Below are 26,001 nucleotides of genomic sequence, written 5' to 3' on the forward strand. Positions count from 1 at the left end.
CCTTATTCTTGACTGCAGTCACATCAGCAAGAAGGATTTCTGAAATTGGGGTCCTCTCGGTCAGCCCTGAGTTGTGTGAGTTTCATAAGGATAAAGTGATCCTGAGGACGGATCCAACATTCATTCCAAAAGTGAACTGCCTGTTCCACAGTTCTCAGGAAATCTATTTGCCATCCTTCTGTCCAAATCCCTCCTACCCTAAGGAAAGGATGCGGCACACTTTGGATGTAAGATGTGCACTAAAGATGTTTATATGCAGAACTGAACATATCAGGAAAACCAACTCCTTGTTTATTTCCATCTCTGCACCGAGCAAGGGATTGAAGATGTCGAAACCAGCCATCAGTAATACACTCAAGGCATGTATTTATAGAGGCAGGCAAAGCTCAGAAGCTAAACATACCAACTGGGATTACAGCCCATTCAATTCGGAGCTCCGCAACTAATGCAGCCTTCACCAGACACGCCACAGTCGAAGAAGTCTGCAGGGCAGCCACCTGGTCATCCATTTCAACCTTTATTCTCTACTCCTCTCCCTATGAGGGTGGGTCCTTCTCCTCTGAGGAACGGAAGACATCTTGTCCCTCCCAAAGACATCACCTCCTTTCCACCTTCTGCCATATTCTTAGATTCACTTCCTGTCCTGTTGTTATTCTTGTCTTGATATCACTTATCATGCTCTTGTTATCACGTATTAGAGCATTATGTGTTATAGTTTATGGAATGTTGTCTGCTTGGGGAGTTGCCAGAACTGAGAAACAGGGTGATATCCAACAGGAAGACAGGAAATATGAAGATTTGTTCCTGCCTCCCTGAACAGAGGGTGGGAATCGCCTATCAAGATGTCCTCCATTCCTTAGAGGAGAAGGACCCTTCACGGTGAGTATCCAGTGGTCCGTTTTCAGGCAGGCATAATCTTTCATTTTAGCCTTTGAACCACAATTTGTTTATCTTTTGGCTAGTGAACATGGAGAAAACAAGTAAATATCCTTATTTTATATGTTAATCTGTTTACCTTTCTCATTGAGACTCAAGGCGGATTACGCAGTGTGAGTCAGTATAGTCAGTTTCAAAGACATTTCAATAAACAATGTAATAGGGTATATGAATGCATATTTACAAAGATTTAAAACCAGCAGAATATAGAGTTGAAGAAATGCTGAAACAGCGCGTAAGCAATTCTAAGCCTGGCATATTAAACAACATAGAAACTATCCAGTAAGATCATACTTCGAGAAATAGACGGTACATATTAGTAAAGTCTATAATCCCACTTCTTTGTGGTAGAGCCTTCCTGTTTTGCTTAGTTTGCGGAAAGCCAGGAGAGTCGGAGCTTTCTTGACTTCTTAAGGTAGACCATTCCATAAGGTAGGGGCCGCTACAGAGAACGCACGTATATGGGCAATTGTTGATTTTGCCCCTGTGCAAAGTGGCACATGCAAAAAGCCTGTTCAGATGAGCAAAACTGTTGTGGTGGAACATAGGGAAAGAGACGGTCCCATACATATGATGGACCAAGGCTGTGAAGAATTTTGATGTGATAGCCATTGCCCTGTTCCTGTAGTGTATCTGCCTTTTCCTGTAGTGCATCTGCTCACTTGCAGTATGGTTTTTCTTTTTTAAAAAAAATTAAAACACACCAGAAATCTGTTGTTTAATCTGGCAATAATTTCTTGCTTTGCCGCTCTCTATGGAACTCAAGGAATGTTGGAGCATTATTGTACCAAGCACCCTTTATATGTGCTTTAATAAAGATTTCTTTAATTTCCTATAACTAGAACTGAAAGAATTTTCAAATTTCAGTCTTGAACGAATACTTGAATTCTGATTTGTACAAAGAAAACATTTAAGTTTGTCTGTTTTTAATATAATATTTATTTGGTCCTACCTGTAGTTCTGCCATGGATGACTCGAATTTTTTCAATTTAAAGACTGCAGTATAAATCCATGTAAGTTGATGCTTTGGGGAAATATTTAATGATGTAGCTACAGTACAGATACAGATTCACCCCACACTTATTTCTTTGATAATTTCTCCCTCCTTCGTATTTAGTGATGATATAAAATACATGCCTTCTATGTTCTACAGAATGTTCTGTTGTCTTCTAAAACTGTGTTCAGACTTGTCTGAGCAAACCATTCTCAGTATGAGCCATCTTAAAAAAACTTCTACCTGCAGTTTTGCTGGAATATTTCTTTGCAAAGGCAACCCTGTTTCTTAATAATGGATTTCTTGTAAAACGTCACTTCCAAAGAAATAATGGATGCTCTTGGTTAGTAATTTGCTTTCCTTGTAAAGTCAGCATGGTATAAAAAAATTCAGTAAGAAAAATTGATTTTAAAAGGATAGATTGTACCTTTCTTATTTAGTTAATGTATGTTTTCTGCGATGCAAAAGGTGCAGTATATGCTATTTATTTCCTAAGAAATATTCAAAAATAATTGCTGACAAAAGCCCCTTTACATGTTGACTCAGAGGTATATCTTTGTAATGTGAATGTTAATATTCCATATGGCTGTTCAGCAGTACTTACTGATGTAGTCTGAAGATTTGAATGACGGCTAGTCAGAGGGTTTTAAAAAAATTTACATTGTTACTGACATTATATATTCATGAAATATACAGATATTTTGAAAGAAGTAGGGAATGTTGTCATCCACCAAAATGGATCACACTTTTCAAGATGAATTCATACCATTTAACTTTTAGAAAACTGGCAACAGTAGTAGTAAATTTAAATAGTGCAGCTCCACCCCCAAGCTAGTAGTTGGATAATGTAGGTTTGACAGGCTATTTTCATACAAAGAATATATTTCATACAATAGAGACCTTACATTACAAGAGCTCAAGGAGTCAAACAGTACTGTACAGGTAAGAAGGAGATGGCTTCCCATTAAAGCATACGTTTTTTTAAAAAAAATTCTACCACATAAGAATAGATGTGTGAAATCCAGCATGGCATAGTATTTCATATGAATTCCTCTACAGTTGTTCCTTAGTGGAAAATGTTGGTTTCTGATTTAAGTTTTAAATGATAAAATGGAAATAAAGTAAAAGAGAGACCATCTAGTACTATCTCATTGCGCTAATGGGTAGTATGATCTTGAGGGCTACTGAGGCAGAAGTGACTGCTGACTCAAGAGCAGTAGTGCTGGTCCATTCCTTATTCAGCGGGCGGGAAACAACAGCGCGTGCCTGTCTGCTCCGGCACACTGCTCGGGGTGCAGGCTGAGGCTGGGCAAGGTTGCTCACCTAGGTGAGGGCTACTTATTACAATGTCCATTCAGGCAAATTCCAAAGTCAACAGTCCAGGTCAAATCCAGTCAAGGCAGTCTAAGCAAGGGTCAGGCAGGTGCAGGGTCTAAAGCAAGCTGAGGTTGAGGTCCGGGAATCAGTCCAAGGGGGGAACGAAGTTTTTCAGGCATGAGGCTGAAGTTGTTTCCGCACTGCTCTGAGTTCAGCGTCTGTTCTTATACTCAGCCTTGTTTAAGAGGCGGACGGGCCAGGTGTTTCCTTGTCCATTGATTTCCCTACCTCGTCATCCTGAATCAGCTCCAGTCGCCTCTGTGCATGTAGTCGGGCGCTGCAGCGCCGTTGCCAAACCGCCTCCTTTGCCCAGCCCTTTCTCTGGGCTGCTGGCTCTGATGGCTCCCCTTGACTAGCGGCCGGGGTTGTTTGTGCTTTGCTCACTCCCTCGGCCCCGGCATCTTGCCTGGGAGGCATGGGTTATACCACTGGCTGCTGCATGGCCGGCTCCGCTGGTGCCTTTTCATCTCCCGCTGCTGATTCCACCAATTCTGGGGCTGGATTTGCCTGCCTAACACAGTCTTCCTCCGACGAGGACTCGCTGGCAGGTGGCAAGATCCGGGGCTGGGTCACGACACTGCCAGTCTGAAAGGCACAGATGGCATAGCAAATACTAGGGATGTACAATTTGGGTTTTGTAATCAGTTTAAAATACTGAATTCCACCTGATTTTGTGAAATTCAGGATCACCAAGCAAAAAGAATATTGAATCAGATTTGGTATTCCCGAGTCCCGACCTGAAGTTTGCCAGATTAATTTAGTTTAATTCAGTGAACTTTGGCTGGGCTATCCCTTTGCTAAGAAACAACAAAGAAACACTGTTTGCCACCATTTTTTTCTAGATGGGAGGGGGAGAAGGTAAGGGGAGTGAGGCAGAAGCAGAAGGGAGGAGGAAGAGGGAATGAGTGCCCAATCCTTGCAGGAGCTTTCTTTCTCTGGCCAATGGGATTCTTTAGAAGGAGAGTGCCTTTTTTAGAAAGAGAGTTGTGTGTTTATTGATCTGGCTTTGGAAATTTGAGACACTGTCTGCCTGCTGCTGGCTGTTGGCTTTCTCTCATCTGACTTTGCCCTGCTAATACAGTGGATTCCTGCTGCCCAGTGGTTTCTTGCTTGCTACAACCTAGACTGCTGCTGCACCTGGAGGACTTCTGCAGCTGCACCTAAAGGACTTTGTATCTGCCCAGTTTGAGAGTCATAGACTCACTGGTTTTTTTGTCTTTGGTGGGAGAGGGATGGCCTAGTGTTTGGGAGGGATAGGGTTGGGGGAGAAGGGCATTTTTAGTTTGGTTTTTAAACGCTGGGGGGTTGCTGTGTGTGTGGGTGCTTTGGTTTAGCATTTGTGTGTGTGGGGGGGGCACTTCGGTTTGGCTTTTTCTTATTATAGTTAGTGTCTATTTTGCTGTATGTTCTTTGGCGGGAGTCTTCTGTTTTATCATGTTGGGTGCTTTGTTTAGTGTTACATTCCTGTTAATTAAATTCACTTATTCTTCTGGGGGGGTGTCTATGTCTGCCCCCCACAATTACTGATCTTCTCTGCCTTACTTTGAGACCTTGTTACCTCGAGAACACCCAGACTGAGGTTAGTATCCCACTTTTTATGACCCTGAGTCCCGGTGCCACCCACTTTAAACTTACATTTTCAGGTTTGGGGCTTCACAGGCAGTTCAGGACAGTCATAATATGCCACCTGTTTAGTTCTTAATTATCAGGCAGAATGTCCTGATTCAAATCCAAAAGGTCCCCTTCTCTCTTTTTCCCATGGACTTCACCAAACAGGCAGCCAGTTCCCTCAATGCACTACCCCTCACCTAGCTGAATGCCCAGGGCTGTTGGAGTTAGGAAACATGGTATTTCTTTGCCTTATGCACTGCCACCATTTTGTCACCAGAAAGGTTGGTGTGTGTTTGTGTTTTATTTTCTCTGAGACACTGGACATCTAGTCACCAGGGTGTACTCAGAAACAAGGAGTTAAACTTTATTTACAACTTCCTAGTTCATTCCAGCAGTAAATAATCACAAAGTATCAGTTCTCAGAAGTCAACTCCATTCAGGCTGCTCCCTTCATAAGCTCAACTGATTCTCTCTTCAGACTGTCTCCTCTCTCCCCTTTAACTGCTTAAAGAATCTGAGATGTTTTCGACTGCTCCCAACCCCAGTATTCCACAAGCTCTCATTGTTTACTTGTGGCAGAGCCTCTCTTTCACAGCAGTCCAGATACCTGATTGATGGTATCAAGCAGTCCAGGAGAATTAATAAAATAGAGTTTTGTTGTCTCCCATTTTACAGATGTTTTGGTTTCAATTTTTTAAAATGTTATACCATGAAGTGTTGTGTAAATATCTCCTAAAACACAAATATTTTTTATTTTTATTTATTTAAAGCATTTATACACCATCTTTCCTCCCAAATAGGTTCCCCAAGGCAGCAAGCAGATACTAAAACATTTTAAACATTAAATGAATATATAAATTCATGGAATTCAATTAATTCATATAAATTCAATGAAAACATATAGATATAAAAATACACACACCATCAGAGAGGAGGGCCAATAAGAGTTTACTGGGGGTACTCCAAACAAGAAAAAAAAATTCACCTGCTGATGGAAAACAATAATAGGGAGACAGGCGAATCTCCCTGGAGTGGGAGTTCCAATGCTTCAGCGTCACAACTGAGATGACCCTTTCCCAGGTTGAAAGAAAAGAAGATGATTTTGAACATTGCTAAAGGTGAAACTTGAAATACTCCACAGAAGATCCCCTGATGAAGCCTAAAGTGAAATGCGTAGGGATCTAAAAAATATCTTCAATAAATCCTTTCACCTTGCACCTGGTTCTTCCTTTTTTCTGCCTACTACCATTGTTTCTCCAGCATTGTTTGCCTCTCCCAGGTTGCCACCCATGTCGCTTCAAAAGGTGGGGCACCTGAAGCAAGGTCTCCGAAGATGACCAGAGTGGACAGGCAGTTTCATATGGGAGTAGGTGGTCTTTAAGGTAATGCTGGTCCCAAGCCATATAGGGCTTTAAAGGCTAATACCAGTGCCTTGAATTGGGCCTGGAAACAAATTGGGAGCCACCATATGAGACCCTTCTATACACAGCAGGCACAAGTGAACTGTCCCTGCCTCCACACAATTGCTGGCTTGTGATTATGGATGGTGCTTTCCAAATGTTGCTGATCATGGGGATGGAGTGTGTATGTGGACTGTTCTCTTCTGCATATGTGCTGTACTCACAAACCAGTGATTACATAGAGGCAGGTCTAGCACGCCCGTGCCTTCTTTCTCTTTCTGCTCACATAGAGGTTGTATGTACAGAGCTACAGTTTTCCCTTATTGAGAACTCAAACAGGTAGTCAACAGATAGAATGTTGTAGGGTGCTGATAGCTCGTTATCAGAGTGTCTAGGGTTCTAAGCCTGGAAGTATATAGTTCTAATTTTCTCTCACTTATAATATAATAGGTAGTGTTAGGTAAACTACTTATCTCTCAGGCTGAGCTGCCCCACCTCCCTCCTTCTGCAGTGTAACACTAATAATATTAATGTATCATGTAGCACTTGGATTGATTACTGAGAAAGTGTAATTGAAGTGCTTTCAATACTCAAACACTATATATATGCTGAATAATCTTGCCTTGACTATACAGGAGTTGATAAACTCTTGTTTGTATATATAGTAAATTGTGTAGTTAACCGTGAGTGAAAGTAACATGGTTTAGCCCAATCTCATCAGATCTCGGAAACTAAGGAGGGTAAGTACTTGAATGGGAGACCATCAAGGAAGACTCTATAGAGAAAGGCAGTGGCAAACCTGCTTCTCACTTGCTTTGGTGTAGTGGTTAAGAGCATGGGACTCTAATCTGGAGAGCAGGGTTTGATTCCCCACTCCTCCACTTGAAGCTAGCTGGGTGACCTTGGATCAGTCACAACTTTCTGGAGCTCTCTCAGCCCCACCCCCCTCACAGGGTGTCTTGTTGTGGGGATAATAATGACATACTTTGTAAACCACTCTGAGTGGGCATTAAGTTGTCCTGAAGGGCGGTATTTAAATTGAATGTTGTAGTTCATTTTGCAGTTCATTTTTTAAAAATTACATGTATAAGAAATGAAAGTTAGTCTGCATACATGCATATCTGCTTCTACAACATATATAAAAGAAAGCCTTTTTTGCTATCTGGAAATGTCAGTGAGTTTGAAATCTGAATGGGAGATACACATAATCACTTAGTTTCAAGTCTTCAAAATCCTAGTAATAAATACATGTTAAAATACTGAAGTATTTTATGCTATCTCCTAACCTCACAATTAAATTACTGTGTAAAGTTGGTTAAGTAACACAAAAGTTATTACATTGAGGTGTGCTTTATGAAGAGACCAATGACAGTGCTGCAATGAAACATGCTAATAGATTATATGCTGTAGCAATATATTGCCTTTTTATTGCTTTTCCACAGGCAGCAGATTCATGTATAGTTATTACTGGCTACATTATCTGCTAGTTTTCTATCAAAAGTGATTCATTCTGGTAAAAATTCACTAGTATTAACACTGTATAAAACATTTACTTAAATCCACTGTATTTTCCTACTTCTGTACACTGAGGACATTTTAACAATGAGAACAGAGAATTTTTAAAGAAATTATCCATTGTCAATTTTTTAACATGGTAGCATTTCTGTGTTTAGGTTTATTTTAAAATACATATAATTTCTACTAAAACCATCCTAGATTTAAGATGTGGAATATTCATAAATATAGCATTTGAAATATTGATGTGTATTACATTAATTACTGAATAACAAGAATAAAATTTTGCTCATACATATTGTAAAATGGGATCTTTTGTAGTAGCACATGGCCTGTTTGGAATGATATAAGACACTGAATGTTCACATATCAAACAAAATGCCATCTTTCTGTAGAAAAGAGGTGTCAAAAAGTTTCTTTGTACCTTTAACGCTTGTGATTATGTAGTACAAAATGCAGAGTTTGTAAAAAATTTTGAATATACAGGCAAGAAATGAATAATTCAAAACAACTCATAAAGTTCTACATTCTATTGTATCTTTTATAACACAGGCAGAAGATAGCATTGTGTTCCCAGTAGAGCTGAATTTGCACAAGTTACACCTCTGAAAATGCCAGATGGTCTATGGTCTACTTTTGAGAGCTGTCACATATGTAAAGATTTGAAAAAAAAAGAAAAGAAAGACAGCTGAATGAGAGCAGTGGATCATTAAAGGGAGAGTGAGAGTCCCTGGGTATCACTGTGTTTTAAGAAAGCATTGTGTCGTTTCCCATATTACTTCCTCCTTTTTTCTTTTTAAAAATAAAGACACATACAACCTTTAAAAATAAGGTAAAAACATTTCTGTTTTAAACTAAATGGTTGTGGCTTAATCCTAAAACTGTCATTTTTTACAAATTTCTTTGTACTAGGATGCAGTCGTATGGTTCCTAATTGGTTTCAAGTGTGTTTTAACCATAAGATTCAAGTCTCCCTAGTGAAAAATTATCAATAAAGTTAAAATAAATTTAAATTGGTATAACTAATACATTTGGGGGTTGTATTCACTTTTGATTTGACCTACATATCATGTGTGAATACTCTAAAGCCAGTCTGCTAAAAAGTTGTATGTTAATGTTAAAAGAGTGAAATAAGTGTACTTGGGGAACAGAATTTATCTTCGATCTTAGTAAATAAATGAAACTAAAACAAATAACTATGGTTTGCTCAGTTTCTTCAAGACATTGGCCGTTAATTGATAGATTAGACATGATATTTAAGGCATAAAATTTGTTCATGTGCCATGATTATAATATTGAAATGTAAACAGCTGCAAACAACCATTTCCCATTTTAATAATAATAATATTTGATTTATATGCCGCCCTTCAGGACAACTTAACACCCACTCAGAGCGGTTTACAAACTGTCATTATTATCCCCACAACAAACACCCTGTGAGGTGGGTGGGGCTGAGAGAGATCCTAGAAGCTGTGACTGACCCAAGGTCACCCAGCTGGCTTCGAGTGGAGGAGTGGGGAATCAAACCTGGTTCTCCAGATTAGAGTCCCGCACTCTTAACCACTACGCCAAACCAGCTCTCTTTTGCTATCTCCAAAGTGCCAATTCCAGGAACATTGTCATTTAGATTTACAGAATTCTTCCTATGTTCTCTCTGCTTATTTATTGACAAATGATAACAGTTCTTTCCAACGAGATGCTGATGAAATCTCATATTTTATAACTGTGAATTGAACAATATCCTTTGACATTCCTGAAATGCTTGCCTCTTTATCCGTACCAGTGCAAGATGAAAACAGAGCAATGAAGCCAAAATCCTTTATATAGGAATGGAGAATGTTGTGTTGTGTTCTCTGTCAACTGTTGAATTGTCTCTACTCATATGTAAATAGAGCACTGTCATATTTGGAGTTTCAAGTGAAACTTTTTTGGATTTCCCTTTCTGGGAGGAGGATGGTAGTATATTTGTGATCACTGGAGATTATTGAAAGTAATTTATACTTATGTGACTGTGTAGATTGTGGTGTTTCTTTAACAAGCTGGGGCCCTTTGAGTAGTCATGGGAAAGTGATGTTGCCTTCAACATTCCACTTGAGTATATATTTCTTATTCATCCATTTTGTTGCCATTTGTCTTTGCTATTGCCTCGATTGGGTCATTCTCTTAAACCAAGTATGAAACCTAAGCTGACTGGCTTATCCGTGAGAAGTAGCAGAAAGGTGATATTTTCTCTTACTGACAGGCTTACTGTGTTTTATGTAGAATTGGGACACATTCATGCTGACCTGTATCAACGGTATATATGTTACCTAACTATAGAGCAAATGGGAAATCTCCTCTGCCTCCCCAAATCTACCCTGTAATGTTTTTGCATGTAGTTAAGTTTGAGGGGTTTTTTATTTCTCTTAGTTAATGTTTTTGATATTTGTTACTGTGGGGTTAAATGCATTGGAGACAGATGGGGGATTCTGTCTGACTGAATATATTGAGGTGTTCTTAAGCAGAGTAGTGGAGATTCTCAGACTATTGGTCTTAAGGAACTAGAACCTCAAACTCAGTTGTGGCACAGAACTTCATGGTGATAATATCTGCCGGACTATCCCAGTGTATATTAAATCTAGTACAGTTTGCATGTGTTACCATCAATTTTATATTCTGAATAGGATGCAAAGAGAGAAATCTATGTATGTTATTTGTATGTTGTAGCCACTACTTGATGAATTTTGGAATTGCAGGAGTTTGCAGCATTGGTAGAAGTGGGAAATCCATGAAAATATCCTGCCTACCATAGGTGCAGGATCAATTTTGTACTATCCTTGGGGGAGGCTTCAGCTGACGTGGAAAGTCTTGTTGATGCTCTGGTTTATCTCTGAAATATTAGTAAGGTCTACTAATTCTGTGTTTACCCATAAGTTCTTTTTCATTGTTTTGAGTAAAGTCATCACTGGATTTTCTAAAGAACTGCTAAAAGTTGTAGTTGGGACTTTGGCTTGAGTGCAAGTAGTGGGATACTTGTGATGAAGTCTGTGTAGCATAATGAATGGCTAGAGAGTTGGATTAAGACTAGGAAACCTAAATTCCTATTCATTCTTTTAAGCTTTGTATGGAGCATTGGGCTACTCAGTTATCTCTCAGCCTAATGCACCAAGCAGGATTGTTTTGAGGATGGAATGGGGGAGGGGGAACCATGCGTGCTGTCCTGAGATCTTTGGAGGAAAAATGTGATAAAAACATAGTGAACTTAACTGGTAAAGGCTATTCACAGGAGCCATTTGGGCTATAAAGTAATTATGTACTACCTTTCAATCATATTGACGTCCAAAATATCTATGGAAAAAGTTTGTACAAAAATAAAATCTGTCTAAAACAATCTCATATGCAATAGTATAAAAACCAGTATGGTATAGAATACACAATTAAGCAACTAGAGTACACTAAAGATCCTAATACAGTTTTTACCTGGCCCTAAGGGATATTAAAAGTTATCACCAACTAAATATGTTTGGGCAGGGGCATTCCAGAGGCTACTCCACGCACAGCCTTTGGTCGGCTCCCATGGATAATTCGTCTGTAGGTCAGGGGTAACACTGAAGCTGGAGACTGTTGGCTGATAAAGTTGGAACCAAGGGGTCAGATTTAATGGGAATTAGATGGACGTTGAGTTTATTGCGGTATGAAAATTTTTATTTTTTTGTTAAGTATTAGTTTGTCATCGTATCTAACTGTGCGGTCACACATTGGGACTGTGCAGGTGCAGGCTGGCCATGGAGAGGTATTTCAAGCTTTGAATCATGAGGCAAGGCATCCCCTTTTCCTTCAGGTCTTCTTTGCCATCAGGAGAGGTTCTTCCCTTCCTTCCCTGTGTGAGTTAATTGCCACCTTTTCTTTCGATCCCTTTCAAGAACCGTGTTTATCATGTCTCAAGTCACTCTGTAAAAAGTGCATCAAGTGTGAGACAGAAATACTGCATGCGTGAGCATGAGCTGTGTCTGTTCTGCCTGAGAGAGGCCCATACGATAGCCTGGTGTCAACACTGCCTGTGATTCATACCCATGGCTAGGAGTGGCTGGGTTGCCCATTTTAAGGGAGAAAGTTCTGTCTGGCTTGGAAACCCTGGCAGTAAAGATGCCTGCCGTGTGAGAGGCCACTCCCAGATCCAAAGCTCCATCAATTCCGATGCCAGACCCATCACTAACTAAAGAACTTAGCTGTGCCTAAACTTTACCATTTTTAACTCTTTCCTTTTTCTCTTTAAAGCCCAGCCTGAACGTTTGCCTCAACCGAGTACTTCACCACTTGAAAAGCACAAGGAAGAAACTGGCAGAATACAAAATGGCCATGCGGTTCTGAGTAATGGAAGTGGAATTTACAATGGAGTCAAACTCGTAGCAAAAGATAATAGAAAATTCTCAGCACCAGTTTCCCAAAAAATGCACAGAAAAATTCAGTCCAGCTTGTCTGTCAGCAGTGAAAGCAGCAAGAAAAGCTCTGCATATTCTCATAAGCCGTCTTCACCCGAAGGTAAGCTTGAATTCTTAGAAGGAAACTGAACTCAGAATAACCAAAACCCATTCGCACCAGTAATTACACAATCAGCTAAAAATAATTGAAGAGCATGAGTCATACTCCAGAAGCAAATAGAAATCATTACAATAAAACACCTGTTACTTCCTCAAAGAAAAATGTTAAGTATTTGAAGGAAATTGAAATGAGAGATTTCCTGTTTTCAAACATTTCTGCACCTCGTTCTTGACGGTATGTTTAGGTGGAGTCGTTGTAAATTGCTAATTGTTTGGCAGTAACATTGCAGGTACAGGCTTATGTGTAAAGCCTCAGCTTAGAGGAGGGCTGGTAAATACTCCAGCATTCGGAATGGCAAGCTTTTTTGGGATGAAACTTCATCACCGACAACGGCATAAATTTTCCTGCCCGCTTGTACATTTTGACCAGAGGGTATTCAGAACCTAGTCCTCTTCTTTAATTACTGTCATGAATTATTTTGTACTTAAGTCAATAAATGTACAAATGTGGTTACTTTCTTTCACCCAGTACAGAAAATGAACAGGGTAAATGTTTTTCATTCCTGGGTCGTTTTTGTTTTTGCTATTCTCTTCAAGTATTCTGATGGCTCTGGAGTTCCTGAGCCTATTTTTAATTGGCTGCTTTTAATTTGACCCTTTGCAAAGTCACTTCTATGTGATGTTTTTCCTTTGGCGGCATCCTGTTTAAATCAAGTCTGTCTAGCAAACAGACTCTCTCTGTACAGTCCGTAGTCATCTTCAACTGGTTACCTAGCAACCAGTTTGCCACACCTCAGTCTAAGGATTCATATTGCTGGGGCTTCAGACCTGCCCTTCACCAAACAGGAAGTATGCTGTGCTCTGCAGTGCTGCTGTTCAGAGTTGGAGAGTACATCATGTATGAATGCAATAAATTCATTATGCAAAGTGCAGTTCCTAAGGAGTTAACAGTAAGGATCTTTGAAGATACTGCAGTATATGAGGAGATTGCAAATTAAGGGAGAGCATTTCCATATATGTGGCCACTATTTGGGGCAGGTTTTTTTAAAAGAAATTCCTCTCTTCAAATCTTGACTTCCTATTCTTTGCTTTCCAGAACCTTATCTCCTGATCCCTCTGACTTTTGTATCCAGCTTCCTACATCTTGCCAGCTAGCTACCAGTATTTTGACCTTCTTTCGTCTCTGTTGCTCTTGGCCTCTGCCAATTTTTATCTTCCTCATATATTTGCCCTTTTAAATGTTTTACTGCTTCCAAACAGTCACTTGAGCGATTTAAATGTCTTTTTCATGCTTTTCTGGCTGTGTTCCTGCACTGTCATCTAGGTATGGAGTGTTGCGTCTTTGGCATTGGAGCATTCCAACCACTACTGTGTTTTAATTTGGAAAATGTTGCTTTAGGGCACATGGATCAGGATGCATCTTTTAAAATAGATCTTAGGATCCCTGCCAGCAGGTGCTTCTGTCTTGCTGCCTTATATTTTTAGATCTCAGTGAGTTGATTACTAAGGTGTGATTTAAAGCTGGACTTTCAGCCTTGCTCTACACCATGTAGATCTAGTTATTCCAAGCAAAGAATCAGAGTTGGTTTAATTTAGTGTGCAGATAAGGTAGAAGTTTAGTACATTGAAATGGATAGGGCTAGAATGCTGTATAATTACGACTGCCTTTGGTGGTCCATTACTTATAAACCATCTGTGTTAGATGGTAGCAGATCCAGGTCTTTAAATGGTGGTCTGCACCAATGAATGACAAAGTGTTAGATCCAAGTTAAAGAACAAATTAGGCATATGAATCTAGTGCCTCTACTTCACATGGATATTCCACTATTGTCATATTTGAGCCTTGCCTTTACTATTCAAGATCTCCCTGATTGGGTTGATTCCATTTACTCAAAACTGACAAACTTGTTATAGCAGAACTTAGGGCCAAACTCCACATTATATCTACCATGTGATTGCCACTGGGGCTTGCAGCAGGACTTGTTCCAGTTGGTCTGGACCAGAGCATGGAGGAAGCAGGGACTTCTACCTTCCCTCCGTGTCATTTCCCTGATGCAGAATGGCCTGTGGGGGTACTGTTTGTCCACGGGGGGGGGGGGGGGCGCTGCACGTACAAGATTGTGCCCCCTTCCCCCCATGTTGTGGTCTCAATCTGAGTTGAATCCCTGAAGCAATTTTAATTTGAGGTCCTATGGGAAACTCTCAGTGGTTCTTTTGCTGCAAGTTGCCATAGTGATAGATGTTACGTATAGTTTGGACCTTATTAGCTGCAGTCTGAGGTTGCATTTTGGTGAATTGTTTTTTACTTCTTTTTTTCCCTTTTAACAATGTTTGGTGCCTGAAGTATGAATATCACTTTAGTAATGACCATGTTTTTTGTGACTTGATCATGTTTCTACAGTTTTACCGGGGATATGCAAAACACAATTGTTTTTAAAGATTATATATTTAAAGATGAGTAAAAAAACAGGCACTCCAGTCAGTTCTGATTTTTATTTAATCAGTCACCTTATACTCTTTTCTAGAAGCTTTTTGTGAGTATGATTTTTAAAGTATTTTTTGCTGAGGTTTGACTTTTATCTGGAATGCATCATTTACTTGTTTGACTATATTTTTGTCTCCTATAAAAATCTTGCAACCCCTGCTGAGACTTCTGCTCCTGTCTCTGAGTGGGCCTTGCTGGGGTCTTCAACTGCTGCTTTGATAAAGGTTTTGACTGTTTGACAGACTAGTGGGGAGGAGGGGCTTCTGCCTTCCCTCCATTCTATTCTTCTGACCCAAAACAGCATCGGGTTGTATGTAACTTCCCCAACCTCTGCCCTTGGTGCTGTTTGGGTTGGAAAAATGGCACAGGGGAATCAGAAACCCTTTCTCCCCCTAAGCCACAGTGGTCCTAACTATAATTTGCCCCCTCTCAGTGCTCTTAAAAGACATACCCTGACAACAAAATGGAGGTGTCTCTCTGGGGATGGTGTATCATCTATTTTGGCCGTAAGTCTATAGTTTTAAAAGATGTTTACTGTTAAATTGTGGAGCTTCTGTATTATGATGCTGACCTTTGTTTTAAAATTATTAGTTTAAATTGATCCCAATTTGGGGACCACGAAATAGAACAGAAATTATTTTAATATGCTTATCTACCCTGCTGCCCCTTGGCCTCCTTGCTAGAATTGATGCTGAAAGCTTCCAAGTGGATTCCAGGAACCCCTAAAGGGCTATCTATGCATTTTTAAACTTGAGTCTCTCCCAGGCTTGTAGAGTACATATAACAATCAATGCAGAGGTTCTAGTAAAATTCCAGCAGCCGTAGGTGCTCCCACATGTGCATAGGGAAGAAGCCCATTGTGTGGTCTTCTTGGAGCCAATCTTAGCAATCTGTTCCCACTTAATATTCCAGAAATGTCTCATTATGCCTAATAATGGCCCTAATCCCCACAGAAGGATCCATCAGGCAGTCATGCTTATCATACACCCATCCCCTCATACCATCATGTAAACTCTTTTTTGATAAATGCTTCTCACACCGATCCAGGTGCAATTCAGCAGCTTGTATTTAATGATCATTTATGTTGTTTTTAATGATTGTATGGCATTGTTTTTACTTGTGATCCACTTCAAACAGGTTTCCAGACTATGTCTGTAAACAAACTTGGCATTTACTGCAAATTCTATATTTAAAACTGGCATGCCATAAGGTGTGAAGGGGGAAGCTGTTTTGGAAAGGGTGTGAGCCTTGTGTTTCCAGCATCCCTTTGGGTTCTGTATGGCTTCAGTGAAGTTCTTATGTGTTACTTGTTACAATCTGAAACTGATGGAGGTAAAACATGGGTCGGGAGTTTTAGCATAGCTTGAAATGGAGTAGAGCAAGAATATAATCCTTGGAACTGTCCAACCGGAGTGATTGAAATGTGCATAAAAGAGATTTCTTTAAAAGGCAGCACACCAACATAGTGCCCTTAGCCAGAATCATTAGTGTACCATTTCTCTGTGTAATCAGTCATTGCTAATTAGCCAGGAATAACATATCTTTAGACCGATACATTCTATTTTTACATAAAATGGCACTTTTCAGAAGTAAAATAAAACATTTTTAATCAATTTAGGCTTTTTAAAAAGTTAGCTTTAAGGATGACCCCTATCAACAGACTTCTTTTATTTGAGGCAAAGAGTAGCATCTTTGCTTTTTTCTAACTGGACATTGTTGTGGAAGGCAGAAGACTGAACCAACAACATGTCTCTGTTTTAGTACTACCTTTACATCACAGCTGTTATGCCTGTGTTTATCTCAGAATCATTGGCTCACATAACATGCTTTGAAAGAATGTAGAAAAATTATTAAAATAAGCTTTTTCCCTGAATAGGGAAACCCTTACAACTGTTTGTTCCTCTCTGTTCTTTTACATAAAAAAAATCAGAGAGAAAATTGTATTAGATTTATTCAAGTACAATCTCCATGACAACAAGCTAATTAATCCCCATCAATCTGGCTTTGGTCCTCTTCACTGAACTTGTACTCCACAGCTTCACTTCACATGTCAAATCTGGTGAGTTCTGGATGAAGGTCACTTATAGGTACATTTATATAAAAGAACCTCCTTTAATAATCACAGTCACTCTTCTCTTCATCTAGTTGATTGGTATTTCTCTTCTCCATTTTCTATTTTCATGACCTTTTTTCATTCTGTACTGAATCGTAAATGTTTAGTTTGTGTATTTTTCTCTCTTAGAATGAACTAAGAAAGATCTGAGCGAAACTACTTAAGTCATGATATGTTCATATATGCAGATGACCAGCAATTTGTGATGGTTGTTTCTTCCTGAAATCTTCTTGCCAACAATTTTTACACCAGTTGGTTTAATTAAAATCATGTATTTCATCTTTTTCGAGAAAATGTGCACTTTTCAGTCCTTGCTTCCTGAATCAATATAAAGCATTAAGGTAATTAGATGTAACATATAGCTTGTAAGTATTAAAAAATTAAAAAGCAAAAAAATACTCTCCGGACACCTAGTTGCAGCAGAGCCTCTGGAATTAAAACCTTGTTTTCTAAAAAAATATTTATATTATTTCTCAAGTTCCCTCATTTCATGGGATAGAAACAGCAATAGAGAAATTAGCCAATAGCATTTTTGGGTCCATCTGCCATTAATCTTTCCCTCACTTAGTTGACCATCTACTTGACAGGCATGTGCCACCCTTAGCAAGTGTATCCTATATTTTCTATGTGCTACTAGTTGTTTATATTGTTTAAATGTGACTTGTTTTCTTAAGGAACTCTTGGTATGATCTGCCCAGTTTGCTTTTGTTAGCTATGTCCCTTAAGGAGTCTAATGTGTCATCCTGTTGGTTTTCTGCTATACGCTCAGTGGAGTTTTTTCCCCATCAGAATCATTCCTGTAACCGATCCTGTTCTTTAACGCCTTCCTCAGAAGTTTCATTATTTTTTAGCTTTTCTAGGTGTTCAGCCCTTGTTCGTAGAGAGATATACCTTAACTAGCAACAGATCCTGTTGTAAAAATAAATACAGTGGGCTCTAGCAGCGGGGCATTGGGAAGGCCACACCAGCGTGGCCCTCCCAAGGCCCTACAGCCGGCAGAGGTGATGGGAAGGGAGCCCGCCGTGTGGCGCCTCCACTCTGGCTCCCCAGACTCGCAGTCACCATGGAAGTGGTGGGAAGGCCACCCAGGGAGCTTCCCCCACACTGTCCCTCCCTGCTGGCTCCACAGGCAGGCCTCTAAGGGCCTGCGGAGCTGGTGGGAAGGGAGCCCTCTGCGCTGTGCCTACCCACTGGCTTCCTGGACCTGCAGCTGCCATTGAGGTGGTAGGAAGGCCACACGGGGGGAAGTCACTGTTAATTTATGTACCATGAGGCAGCATTTATTGTTGGTATTGGGTTCAGAGTACCTAAGTCCACTACCAGCAATTTGAGAAACTGCAACCAATGTCTTATCTTTTTTGTAACCAATTTGGGGATAAAAACCTAGCCCAAATCTGGTGGTAGCTTGGAGCTGTAAGTGCTTGGAATGGTTTCAGAGATAATAATGGTATACTAGATGTGATGGAACAGCTTATGAAGTTCGGTAAATATTCAGGATTTAAAATTAACAAGAAAAAAACAAAAATTATCCCTAAATTTTTAACAAAGCAGGAGGAAGAAAAAATTCAAGAAGTATCAGGATGTGAGATAGAGATAATTATGAAACACTGTGGAGGAGAATTCAACAAGACTTGGAAAGATGGTCTAAATTAAATCTGTCTTGGACCGGAAGGATTTTGGCAAAATGAACATGTTACCGGAAATCAATTTTTTGATTCAAACGTTACCAGTTAGCATAAAAGATAAGACATTGAAGGATTGGCAAAGGCAAATTAATCAATTCATCTGGAACAGTAAAAAACCAAGAGTAAGATTCAAGGTATTACAAGATGAAACTTCCAGAGAGGGTTGGCAGTCCCAAATATCAAATTATATTATCAAGCAGCTGGTCTAGTTTGGATTATAGACTTGATAAGAAATCCCAAAGATAGACTAATACAACTAGAAGCAGCGGACCTGACAGATGCACTGCACAACCTCCTTTGCATGGCAAAAAGATCAAGAAAAAAACCCAAGAAAGTCATGTTACAAGAGACAGTCTCATTCAAATTTGGGATTCGGTTAGAAGAAGAATAAGCCCGTTGGTATCACCACTATTTTCACCAATTGATGCCTTTTGTGATAAGAATCAGAGGAAAAATAATGATCTTATAACGTACCAAGATATGACAAACCCTCGAGGAAAAATAAAATCATGGCAAGAAATTTAAGATGAAGGGGGGAAAAATACAATGGCTGATATATTTTCAGGCAGTTTCTAGAATGCAAGAAGCCTTGAAGGAACTCAGAGGACAGTTAAGGAATCTTACTGATTTTGAGAAAATAATCATGCAGAAAAAAGAACACATCCTGGGCCTAATATATAAACTTTTACTCCAATATGATACTGAAACAGAACAAGTTAAAGTGTGCATGATAAAGTGGATGCCAAATTTCGGAGAAGAAATAACATTTCAACAGTGGGAGAATCTTTGGACAAAGGGCATAAAATTTACGGCAAGTCAAACATTAAGGGAGAACTGGTACAAGATGTTCTTCAGATGGTACATTACGCCAAAAGACATAGAGAAAATGGACAAGAAATATGTGGGGTCATGTTGGAAATGTAAAGAAGCTGACGGTTCTTTTTATCATATGTGGTGGACTTGCCACAAAAGCAAAAACTTCTGGAAAGAAATACATGCTGAGATGCAAAAGGTTTTAAAATTTGAGTTCACCATGAACCCACAAACTATGCTGTTGGGAATGCTACCAGAAAATGTAGATAGAAAACTATATGAACTATTTAGATATTTACTGATGGCAGCAAGGGTGGTATTTGCAACTAGATGGAAGGAAGAAGATTGCCCAACTAGGGAAATCTGGAAAGACAAGATGGCAGAATACGCAGTGATGGCAAAACTGACAAGCTATTTAAACAGAAGACCAATGAGTGAATTCGAAGAGAAATGGGGGAATTACTTTCCTTACAAAGGAGAAAATGCATAAAATGTTTTAGTTTAAGCAATCTGAATAAGGTAGTATATGGATATATTGTTCTAGACTGAATATAAGGTTAGGATACGATAAGTTATGGAAACTTTTGTATAATAGTTAAAAGAAATAGAAATGATTTGTATAGAAGCATCAGACTATATTAAGATATAATCTTTAGTTGATTTAATAGTGAACACTCGGTAGAAAAAGAATGTACTTATTTACTAAGGTACACAGAAGCTGTAATATTAGATGCAATCTTCATCTTAACATTGATGAACTCTGATGAAGGCGTGTTGTGTGTACGCTGTGTTTTAACAACCCTTGTAGTGCAACATTTTACCGTTCCTTGGACCCTGTTATCCCCCTTCCTTCTTTTTTCTGTACCCCTCCTTGTTTTGAAGAAAAAAAATTAACACCCCCCCCCCCCGAGATAATAATGGTATACTTAAAACTCATGAGAGTAAATTGATGGGGAATGGTAGATAGAAAGATGGTTGGAAAGAATCTCCTGCTTTTAATGTGAATAATTCCCTCCCCCTGCTTGGATAGTAAAAGGAATGAATTATGTCTAAAAGTTATGCCTGTAGGAGTCATCCTAGTCCCTCCTTGCTAGAGTAGATTTAATCAAACAGTTTGTATTTTGGCACTTTATGGCTAGACAGGACTCATGTAATGGAAGCATTATGCCAATGCGCCTGCTGCCGTGTTTAGGCTTTGCTTACTCAAAATAAATAGTTAAAATTAGCTGTAATTGTGGACTATGTAACAATTGTAACTATTCATACAGAATCCCTGGCATCTTTTTGCAGCACACTTAACAGAAGACAAGAAATACGAATGTGAACTATGTTGTGGGAGGAAAGAAATGGCTATTTGGGGTTGTTCTGTGTGTCTTTTAACAAACAAGGGTTTTTTTGGATGATAAAGTAATTTTAATTTTAACTTCATCTCACTTTCTCTTTCTGTCCTGCTCAATCTGCCTCAACGCTGACATTTCCCAAGATTGCTGCGTTCACTGTATCTTGGCCTGTTTGTTCTGCGAATTCGTCACCCTCTGCAGCCTTGTCTTGGGACAAGCATCATGTGGTGTCTGCCCATCAGAGGCCTGTTGCTGCTGCTGTGGGGAGGAAATGGGAGATGACTGTAACTGCCCATGTGACATGGACTGTGGCATAATGGACGCATGTTGTGAATCATCAGACTGCTTGGAAATCTGCATGGAATGTTGTGGGATTTGTTTCCCATCCTGAGACACTTCACAAATTCATGCTTATAATTGTTTAAAAATTTTGTTTAAAAACTGGAGAGGGTCTTTTTTTAAAAAAAGAAACCCATAGGAAAGACACTGTTAGAATCTCTCACAGCAACCTAGTTCTGTGCACTGTTAACTTTTTAAAAAGAATTGTGGAAAAGCAAACCAATAAGAACTAATTGGGTGGCGATCTCGTGTGTGAACTTTTCTGTGCCTTGATGTTGCCTATGTAAAGGGTTCTGCCATTTGCTTGCACAGGCAAAAGTACCATTTTGTAGCTGTACATGAATTAAGTCAGGAAAGTCTGAGCCATTTAGAATTTCCTAAAAACATAAAGAGCTGATCACTTCTGTTAAAGAAAGCGTCTCAGAACAGGTGGGAAACAGCAAAGTTGGAATAAAGTGACTGTTTTCAGACTTCCACTTTACTGCTGATCTCAATGTTAAATTACTAGTATTGCTGTTTTAAAACAAATACTTTAAGTAGAATTGTTATCTGTCTTTATAGTTCAGGGTTGGCCAAACTTGCTTAATGTAAGAGCCACGTATAATAAACATCAGATGTTTGAGAGTCACAAAACATGATGCGTTGCAGTGGCTTCAGATGAAGAGGCAGGTTTGGGGGAGTGTCCTGCAAATCACATCACAGGAAGGGGTGGGGGTTTGGTGCAGTATGCTGGAAGTGACATCCTCAGAAGGGGTGGAGCTTGGGAAAACCCATCACCCTTGTCACATCCTTGCTAGGCTTCACCCCCAAAGTTCCTAGGTTTTTTCTGTCTCAGACTTGGCAACCCCAACATTTTTATTGAAAATACGAAAGACATGGAAGGAAGGAAGGAAGGAAGTAAGGAAGGAAGGAAGGAAAAAAGGAAAAAAGGAAAAGGGAGGGAAAGACATGGAAAGAATGAAGGAAAGGGAGAGAGGGAAAGACATGGAAAGAAAGAAGGGAAGGGAGGGAACTAAATTAAACTAAAATGTATGGCCACAGCAATACTCGGAGACCTCCGGGAGTCGCACGATATGTCTAGAAGAGCCACATGTGGCTCCTGAGCCACAGTTTGGCCACCCTTGTTATAGTTTAATAGCAATGTGAAAGCTCAGTGTACTCATTTTGGAGTCTTGTGAAACACCTTTTCACATCTAAACATTCAGTAATTTAAGTCTCACTGAATTGCCTCACAATCTAATTCATATCTTAAAAATACCATTAAGCCCCTTATCAGTATTTTTGTACTATATATATCACGTTTTAAAGCCACTCTTTCTGAGCCTGAAGATAACTGTGCCCCCCCCCCCCCCCCCCGCTCCAAATGTGTTGTTCATTAGCAGCTGCCTGCTGGTGATCCCATTCAAGCCAAATAAACGTAAGATCTTGAACAGGACTGCAGCATGAAAAATTTCGTGTGGAAGTTACTTGGCTATATAGGAGGTGTGCTTCCCAAAGCAAAGAAAGAATTAGATTCAAGTAGATTTTTAAAAGTGTTATGTTGTAGTTTTTGTGAATGGTTAATGCAGTATTAGAAGAAATATTGTACTGTGTGTGGCTTTAATAGAATGTTGTGGATGAAGCAACAACATATTTATTGTACCTTTGAAATAAAAATCTTGCCCACTATATCAGTTGATTTCAGAGTTTTCATATGTTGGAATGTGATGGTGCTGAATTTATCTTAACATTTGTGAGTAATTCTTGTAATATTTGTTCAGCTTAAATAAACTACCTGGTTGTCGAGATCTTTCTCGTTCCTCAAATTCTCAGTTGCCTTTTAGCTTTTATTGTTTGATCTTAGTCAAATTTTGTTAATTTAAAATCAATTGGAAGGAATTTTGTTTAATTGGACTGAATGTTTGGTGTGGGGAGAATGAAAAAGAGAATGAAAAGTTAAGCCTGAACTTTCAAACACTGACTTACCAATGTTTACTACTGTGAATTCTTACTGAACTTTTCCTAGGCTCATCATATCTTAATGTGGAGGGAAGTAACTTTCCCTCCTGTTGACTATTCCTATTCCCAACAGTAGGTCTTACCTCATATGTTGCACTCCAGAGCAGAATCTGCAATAAAAATTGGAATCTTATACTACTATGATTTAATTATGGATTTTTTTTGGTATGTGTTAATAACTGAAAGTTTTATAACAAACAAAAAAGTTAAATTGATTAAAACACTGAGCTTAGTGACAAGGATGGGGGAGGGGTCAGTTATGATACTTGGAAATTATAGAAGCATGCAGAATAAGTGGCAGCTTCTAGGGAAACTGGGATTCCTTGGTTAGCTTACCTGGGTTTACATGGATTTTCAGTGTTGCCAAACAAAATTAAAAGTGTAACTGGTAAAATGGAGAACAACATTTTTTGTCTTTGTCTAGTGCAGTGATAATACTGGTATTTGTAATGACTTCTTGTATAGCACTTCCTAAACAAAGTTTGTTGTACATCAGAATAAGTATCCTTTTTGGAAAATGATTCCAGTATTAAAACAAATGCAAACAGAGTGCTTATGTGTTTTGTGAATGTTCATATTAAAACTTCAAATATGCACCCTGGAAGTGCAAGACAGTCTAAGTTCTTTCTGGTCAGATTATATAAATCTTTCAAATGACAGCGATCAGTTTATTAACAGTTTTTATTTCAAAAATAAAATTCTGACTTGTTTTGACAGGCTAAATATATCCTGCTATATTCGTTGTTTGTGATATTTATCTCAACAGGAAAGCATGTTCATAAATAGTTTTTCTTAAAATTCTCTATTTTGTCTTTTCTAGAGCCATTTTTATGGCAACCATATGTAATTAAAACTAAACAAATAGTTAAGCAATGCAAAAATGCTGTTGATATAATAATCTGCAAATGGTTTAATCTATCCCATTATTAATGTAGACGGAGATCTTCAGTTATACAGATTTGAAGCTTTTTACTATTTTTTTATGTGTTACTTGCAATCTGAATTTTCTATTAACTGGATCAGTTGTTACAAAACACTATTTTGAAATAAAGATTTTTATTTTGAATCATTGCTGGCTATGTTGAGTATATTGAATTTTGTGGTTTTTTTAATAATGCAGGTATGCTGATGATAGCTGAGAGAAATAGGTGCTACTCTCATCTTAGCTTCTTTCTGTTACACCTTTTACTGACTATTGTGTCAGTAGAAGTCTTGAATTCTGTGATTGGGAGAGTTTACCCCTACTGACTGAACTTGAATTCCTGAACAAATAATTTTGCTCACAGCTATTTTATTCTAATTATATATAATAGCACAAAATAACTAATCATTTTTGTTTTAGGTTACACTACCTATAGGACTTCATTTGCAATATTTTTTTCATGTGTTATTTTCCAGATTTCTGTATGTCAGATTGAACACACAATTGAGGAATGCCGTATATCTGTCAAACCTGTTATTCTCCTCTACTCAAAAAGGAAGTTATGGGTCTGATGTTGGCATCCACTGGAACGCAACTTTATTGTTCCTATAATCATAGTCAAAGTGGAGAAGATGGAGATAACTTCCTTTTCTTTTTTAGGTGACTCCACCCTGGTTTGCCATTAGGGGCAGAGCTAGTTTTTATTTTATTTTCTCACCATTATGACTACTCTCAAAGTATATCTGAATCTCAAATGAATTTTGATTCCAGAGGCCTTTCTTTGAATGTATCCTCGCAGTTCATGTGTGCTTGCGTTTTTGAAGTGACATGAACGTGTTTATTGCATAGTTGCAATACTGTATATAGGGAGTACTCGCCTGAAATGAGCATCAGTAAGGTTTCCCCAGGAAGCATGAAAGTAGCTGGGGAGAATGGATTGCAGTTTTCACTGGGGAAATGGTGCAGAACTGGAAAGTCCCTTTATCCCCATACTACTCTCTCTCCTGGTGGGATATATATTTTGACAGAAAAATACACAAACGTTTTTAACATCACAGAATGATTTATCATTCTGCCCTTAATTTGCTAATGTGGGGAGATTTGAACACATCACTTTCTTTCCTCACTCGTATTGTATATAACCTTGAGTGGCTTGCACAAATCTAGAGGTGGGTGGCTAGTGGGAACACACAGACTCCTCATGCAGTGGCACTGGACATGAAGGATAGGTGATAGTTGTTGGGAGTACTGCACTACTCCAACTGAAGAGACGTAGATAGATTGGATGCACAGAAGTCAACATGTATAGGCAGTATGGTGGAAAAATATAATGGGCTGCAATGGGATGGAGAAGGTGGGAAAGATTTAATCTATCTGTGGAGCTATTCTTATTCTTTGGAATCAATCCCTATATGTTTTAAGAAGTGTCTGCTTGTCTTTGAAGCAGTTGAGCTACTTTCAAAATGAATTTACTTTTAAGCTGCATCCCAACCCAAGCACTCTCCTGCCCACAACGGACGAAAGGGCATACTAGATAGATAAAGATGGGTAGCCGTGTTAGACTGTCTGTAGCAGTAGAAAAGAGCAAGAGTCCAGTAGCACCTATAAGTAACCACATTTGTTGTAGGGCATGAGCTTTTGTGAGTCCCAGCTCACTTCAGATCCATTTAGAATGTGAGTCCATCTGTCCTTATATCTTGGAGAACGGAGAGATTTCAGATGCCGAATGACAACAGCCAGTGAATGACAATAACAGGAATGATTGGATAGGGTGGGGTATGCAAAGGGGTAGTGGGTGTGGGAAAATCAACATTGGTAATGAGACAGGAAAGCCTAGGTCTCAATTCAATCCAGGTGGATGCATTGTCTTGAGCTTTGTTATCAGTTGCAATTCAGCAGTCTCTCTAATCTCCTTTTGAATTTCCTCTGCAGGATAACTGCTACTTTTGGGTC

At 39.1% G+C, this 26,001-nt stretch overlaps 1 protein-coding gene across 3 annotated transcripts in view; it reads left to right on the plus strand.

Moving 5' to 3' along the window:
- MDFIC (MyoD family inhibitor domain containing) overlaps positions 1-22,097 on the plus strand; it is a 48,535-nt gene extending 26,438 nt beyond the window's left edge. For 2 of the 3 annotated variants that reach the window (XM_054989077.1, XM_054989074.1), the window contains exons 4-5: positions 12,091-12,354; positions 20,933-22,097. In XM_054989077.1, coding sequence (XP_054845052.1) covers positions 12,091-12,354; positions 20,933-21,180 — 512 coding nt within the window. In that variant the 3' untranslated portion in view covers positions 21,181-22,097. Of the gene's footprint in view, positions 1-12,090; positions 12,355-17,080; positions 17,267-20,932 lie in introns of those variants that run through there. The other variant, XM_054989078.1, reaches the window with a different exon arrangement.
- The last annotated feature ends 3,904 nt before the right edge of the window (positions 22,098-26,001 follow it).

This window comes from Eublepharis macularius, chromosome 9 (assembly GCF_028583425.1).
Source record: "Eublepharis macularius isolate TG4126 chromosome 9, MPM_Emac_v1.0, whole genome shotgun sequence".
In the NCBI taxonomy this organism is placed as follows: domain Eukaryota; kingdom Metazoa; phylum Chordata; class Lepidosauria; order Squamata; family Eublepharidae; genus Eublepharis; species Eublepharis macularius.